This window comes from Orbicella franksi, chromosome 11 (assembly GCF_964199315.1).
Source record: "Orbicella franksi chromosome 11, jaOrbFran1.1, whole genome shotgun sequence".
In the NCBI taxonomy this organism is placed as follows: domain Eukaryota; kingdom Metazoa; phylum Cnidaria; class Anthozoa; order Scleractinia; family Merulinidae; genus Orbicella; species Orbicella franksi.
In genome coordinates, this window is record NC_138155.1 from 6,823,733 (window position 1) to 6,830,234 (window position 6,502).

Here is a 6,502-nt window from a genome sequence, read left to right on the forward strand (position 1 = left end):
TTATACTGTAGTTGTTATTGCAATGTTCATCTGGGTTATATGCACATGTACAATAGTACAACTTGCTTAACCTGCAATACACAATAACTATAATAGTGATTTTAAAAGGGTATAAATGATTATATGCATAAAAATTAACAATTATTCCATGAGCGCGCGTTGGATATGAGATGGTAAATAGCCAACGAGGCCCGTAGGGCCGAGTTGGCTATAACCAATCTCATATCCAACAAGCGCGAATGGAATAACTGTTTTATTAAATTCGGTGCGTTTGTATTCTTGGAAATATAGCTTCATTTTATTGGGTTTTAATTTTGCAAAACGACCGGAAGTCGATGTGGCAAAAACAACAACAAGTGGGAAATCACATGACATGCGCGCCGTTTGTAAAATTAGTTGAATGAAAAATTTGAGAGCGAAGCAAACGAATTTGCTGAATGAAATTGCAATCAAATAGAATTCAAGAAACGTCTATCAAATGAAGGAGATATAACCTTGGCCAGAAAGTTTGAAAAGCGTTCGAGTTCGAGTCATGGAGAAGAGCTAAATAATTGTGCACTTGCACATTGCCATCGTAATAATGCTGCGGAAAACTTTGATCGCCATGTGACACAGACGTTGTGCCAAAATTATTCTCGACAAGATCTCTCTCACGATTCCCTTGCTTTGAAAGCCTTGGCATTTCGAGCTGTATGTGTGGAGCTCATTGTTGGTCAGTTCTAGAGCCAAGGACAGAAACTATCTTAGCGTCAGATTCATCTTCAGAATCTCCGAGGCCATCCCGGTGGTTTTTCGTAGCTGGTAAAGAACCGGGCTTACTTCGGTTCAGCTTAAAACACTCAACTCCTTGAGGTGTATTTCGCAAGGACAGAATTGTTGGCGCTAGCTGTCGTTGATTCTCTTCGTCGTCGTCGGCCAAAAAAAGAGACTGAGATAAAACTAGGTCATCCTCTGTAGCTGTGCGGGATTCTTGCTCTCGGCCGATCCGAGCTTGCTTAGTCGAACAGTTTCCTCATCTGCTCATTGGAAACTGGTTTCTTATGGATTACGCCGGCAATTATGCCTGTTTTCCTGCGGCCTTTTACAAATGCATATGCTCTAATAATTTATTTGCCTGGTCAGAGATAATGGAAAACGGTTTGTTGTGCGGCGGCGTGCGAAGGAAATGATCAACTGGCGGCTTTAATGGATTTAATCAATGAACTTTTGCAATACGTGTCATCTTTCTTCCTCGCAGACGAGTAAAAACACTTCAACTGAACATTCAGTTCTTCTTTTGACATTTCTTATATCGGTTTCGAAAATTTGGTGCCACCAGGACTAGCAAGCCATTCTGTTCAGGTAAAATTTGTTTTTGTTACATAATCTTCATGAATGCGTAAAATCTCGCCGGTCATATTTTAATTTTGCAACTTTAAGGGAAACTTAACGTATACGTACCGTTAAATAATCTTATCTCGAGCTTTGTGGCTTTTTTGTTGTTACTGGGTCGGCATTGTCCATAATTTCCTGTATTTGCTGTGTAGATAGCTCACCGAATGTGCTTTTTTTCATCCATTTTTTTTGTCGACGAACCTTTGCTTCACGCGAAAAAGCTCATGCCGAGCGACATTTGCCGCTTTCATTTCCATATAAGGTCAAACGCAGGTATAATGGCTGGTAACCGAGATCCAGTGAACCAATCAGAAAGCTAGAATTGCATTATCCGAGGCTGAGAATTTAATAATATTGTATATCTTTAATTTGCTTCCCTTCCCCTCCCCCCCCCCCTGCCCCAATAAAGTAAGCTACATGCCTAAGTAAGGTGTCCAAGTGATATTTCTTGTTTTTCTGGAAAGGGTTAAGAAAGAAAATGCTAGTTATGTCATGTTCTCCCTAAAGAAACACTGGAGTTAAAATAATTCTTTTAACCTGGAACAAAGGTATTGTCATGTACATCATCCGTAAATTTTGGTAGAGTTACATGTAATTTTGAATCTCTATGAAGACTAGGAATTTAGGGACATGAATAGCACAGTAAATTCAAACCATTCTTTGTTTCTGCCAATAGAGTTTCTGACTGTTTTGCTGTGTGATTTAAATAGGTGCTTGATACATTTAGATACATGTATTTATTTGGTATGTAAAGTTTCCATATTCAGCTAAATTATATATTAATAATGATCTCATATGATACATACAGGGAAATATTCAAACAGCTTTCATGAAAATGTAAATAGGCTTATGATCACTGTCGTCTGCAGTAAGACTCCAGGGTACCTACTGATTGTACACATTGTAATACATTGGTATATACATGATCTATCTGTGTACAGTAGTCAGTAGTAAACTGGTTAATCAACTGAGTGTATCCTTTGTTTGTTATAAGATATTTTTTTCAGAGCCTTTTGTTCTGAATTTGCCTGCTTTAGATCAGTATTGAAATCCCCAAGCAGTACAGTTGGAATTGTAGATTCTGTTAATACTGAGTCATGTAGATGAGTAAGAGGATCAATCAGCTGTGAAATTGTAACTTTAGTTTTCGATCGATAGATACCAATGACATGAATATTTGGAATTGGTTGGCTCAACACCATTACAGTGATTTACAAATTATTAATTAAAGTTATATCTGTATGGAATTTTAGTACAATTCAAATCATTCTTAATGTACAAAGGAGTTCCATAGCAAGTTCTTATGTTAGACTGATTGAAGTCATTTCTGTAAAGAGTTAATTCACTAAGCTGATATATATCATCTCTATCTAACAAGCAAAGTTTTGATTCAACAAAAATGTTGTCATCAGCTTCTTGAATGTTGTAATCACTTTGTACATCATCTATGTGGAGGTGGAGAGATCTAACATTCTGAAACAAGACTGTTTAATGGTGTCAGGTAAAGAGTTCCATGCAATTGCAGCTCTGTGTTTAAAATGAACAACAACCCTGTTCGGTTCTTGGCTTAGACACAACAACATTTAACGATTTCCTAAGATTATAAGAAGAAGCATTCTTAACAACTATATCATCCAAAGCCATATTATAAAAAGCTATATGCTTTATAATTAAAATACGAGAAAAATAATATAAACCTAGATATCAAAAGAAAGCTTAGGAATCAGATTCTGAATATAACATTCATTAATTTGTAACTTGACACTCGATTAATAAGTTAACCATATGCTGTGAACAACCTATTGTAGGTGTATTTGAGAAAAGATATCATAGATTGCATGGAATCAAGTGTTGTTAGTGTCAAAACAAAGTACTAGGTTCACTCTTCTGGTTAAGCAGAGGAACTTTGGGAGCCACGAAAATTATGGACACAGTGCTGCTTCAAAGTTCAACAAGATTTCGTACGAGAGAAATTTGTCAATTACTTGCCTAAAATTCAACTTATTGAGAAACTGTCTGCTTATCCTACTCAACTCAATGAGAGGATATAGCCCTGAAAATTTCACATCAATTGAACCGATACATCCTGAGATATCCTTTCTCAAAGGTATAAAATGCGTGTTTTGGGGAATTCACACATAAAGTTCCAAGAGAGTTTCTTTAATCAGTCGCACAGAAACAAGAGGATAACAGCCCATAATTTGACCAAATATGACATTACATCTTCAGCAGGTAGCTTAGAAGGCTACAGATAGATAGATAGATAGATAGATAGATAGATAGATAAATAGATAACCTTTATTTTAAAACGATGAGTATTAAAGCTACATGAGCTTGTGGGGTCGTTTGCAATTAACTAATCGCTAAGGAACTAAAAACTAGGGGTATTTACAGAGAAAAACGTCTGAACTTAAGTCAGCGATATATACAATAAGAGATTGTTAGCATAAGTTTTTAAGTGTATACAAAGTCATCTTTTCTAAAATTATAAGTGGATGCAGACGTTATCTTAAAGCTGAATTCATAGGTGATGCTCTCCGTATGCCGCAGAGCTTTCTGTCTAGGAGTTCGCCTCAGCTGTTCTGCTTGACGGCATTTCTTGTCTTTCTCATTTGCATAAAGCTTGAGAGCATCCAGCGTTGTCTCCACATGCTGGTAGTACACTTGCTTACATACATGTAGCAGTACATGTTCATTATGCTACAGAAGGATACCAGACCTTCATAGCCATCACCTATTTCTATGGAGTGGTAAATTACACGTCTGTTGATATCCACGGGTTTCCCTCTTGGTTATAAAGGAGGTCTGTAAAAGTGACTCCTCCAGGCAAGAGCTACACTGAATACTGAGACAGTTTAGTCATAAAGCCTCTTCTTCTGTACTCACTCTCTTGAAGGTTAATCCCCTAAATAAATGCAAAAACAAATGTAAGGAATTTTCTTCATCTATTTCAGGCCAAAAAAAAAAAAAAAACCCAAGTGTATAAAAACAGCACTCATACTTCCAATATAGAATTAGTGATCGTCTAAAACATATCTGATGCATGCTTAAGGTGGCTCTATATAGTATTTCACAAAGCTTTGGATATTACATATGCATAAGTAATTTCTCCCTCGGCAAATGTTTACAACATAGCACTAGGTAGAAGGTCAATAATAGAAAACCTACAGCCTTAGACTACGTACGGAAGACACTTTCAGAACCTAGATGTTGTTGCTATGGCAACTACTGATAGAAATGCTTGGCTTTTTTTTTTTTTGACCTACCTGACTTCTAGACTGTGTTTCTAGGTTTCTACACAGTGAATTTTCTTTATTTTGGGGAAAACAGAGTTAACACACAAGGAGGTTCAACTGACAAAGCTACAAGAAAATCTGTCCATAATTTTCGGAGGAATTCGCAATTTTCGTTTTTGACGCATATTACATTAATGTACGTATAAAATTTGATGATTTTCGCTTAACAGCGAGAAAAAGAAAAATCCTATCCATGTGCCAATTTTCAAAAAAATACACCATCTGGAACGCGCTCAATATGCGTTTTAGATCACCCAAAGACGCCTGTTTTTTCGTGACGTCATCAAAATAGAAATTCTTCAAGTTACGGCACTGCGCATGCTCCCGTTTCGCTTTCTTCGCACGTGTTAGTTGAAAATTAGTTGAGATGTAGAAGCTTATTTTTCCCCACTACGGCGAAAAGTATACCTAAGTGTTGTAATACTTATGGAAATGCGTTTTAACTTGTGGTTTCCTCCACTGCTTTAAAGTGCTCAACGATCTTGGCTAGAGTACGGGTTGTTTTTTGTCACTCGCGGGGCCTTGCTAGTTGCTAGCTTCCATAGTTGCCGACGATCAAGGTATTTCATGTCGTTTTCTGCGTACTGTGTTGTTGACATGTTCTCTGTCAACATGTCCTCTGAAATGTTCAAACGGGAGTCAAAGACTATTCTTCTTAAAGCTCTAACATCCTCCATTGCATCGTGTGCGGGGAAAGGTTCATGGAAAAGTGTCTGATGACTGGATTGTTGATTTAATTTAACTGTGGAACCATCCGGTAAGACCAGAGAAGGATGTTTACGTTTGACCAAGTTCTTCATCACAGGGAGAGTATCAGAAAAGAAAACGTTAAGACAGGAAAGCTTTTCACAAAGTTGATGTCCACCTTGACGAAGAAGAGTTGGATTATCGAAAACCTGAGAGTTGTGCCCGATTAAAACAGTATAAATATTATTATCGCTTTTCACACGCCTGACAGTTTTCACCAAGTAGGTTGGAAAATTTTCGAGTGACTTTCCAAGTGACACAGTTTCGACTGGTTGATTGTCTTTGAACAGGGTCCTGACGCCTCTGACTTTTCGGACACTTAAACCATTTACCCTTGTAGCATGAATATCTACATCCCCCAAAGGTAATATATAGTCGTTGAAACAGTGCAAACCTGATTGATCAACTGCTGAAAGTTGGCATATTTCTGCGGTTTTTCCAGATGTGTTTGTTTCAATATCGTAAATGATGAAATTGTAAACAGTGTTTCTGTCATAGGGAAATTTCTCCGCCACTGGTCTGATCGTTAATTCAGGAATGCACGTTTCAAAGTTTTTCAGCTCCTCACTTGAAATTTTCAAATTGATGATGTCGAATTCTTGGATCAGTTTGGTAGAATTGTTTGGATCCAGGTTAAGTCCTATTCCACTTTGGTATGTATTTCCTTCCTTAGCTTGTTTTTTACCATCAAGATTTAACTTCTGCTTATGTAGTTGAGCTCTTCGGCGTTTGAAATTAATGCTGTTTTTTCTTAGGTTGTCTTGGGTAGCCTTGTGATCCATCCTTTCAATGTAGCTGATACAGTGTATACCAGGTTCAATGTTGAGGCTCTCAAGTGTTTGGCTAATGTACTGCTATCCAAGGTTGTTTTTTTTTGGAAACCTGTTAATTTTATAGCCTTAACTTAGAGCTGGGTGTTGACTTTTCTTTAGTGTTGATTTTCTTTGGGCAGAAAAATGGTTCTTCTCACCTGCTTTACAGTGCTGACAACATTTCAATGAACTTCTCAAAACATCCAAGTCCATAATTCTACTTCCATGTGGAATGCAATTTTCCTCCTTTGTTTGTTTCCGATAAAAATTCAA

General features: G+C 37.3%; 1 protein-coding gene across 1 annotated transcript; it reads right to left on the reverse strand.

Moving 5' to 3' along the window:
* Window positions 1–5,143: 5,143 nt before the first annotated feature.
* On the reverse strand, window positions 5,144–6,199 carry LOC145460125 (uncharacterized). The gene has a single exon (XM_081444855.1). The coding sequence runs from the start codon at window positions 6,197–6,199 to the stop codon at window positions 5,144–5,146; it is 1,056 nt and encodes a 351-aa protein (XP_081300981.1).
* Window positions 6,200–6,502: the final 303 nt, after the last annotated feature.

Bases quoted from the DNA above. Each gene is read 5' to 3' on its own strand.
- LOC145460125 (XM_081444855.1), bottom strand. From the start codon at position 6,199: ATGGATCACAAGGCTACCCAAGACAACCTAAGAAAAAACAGCATTAAT.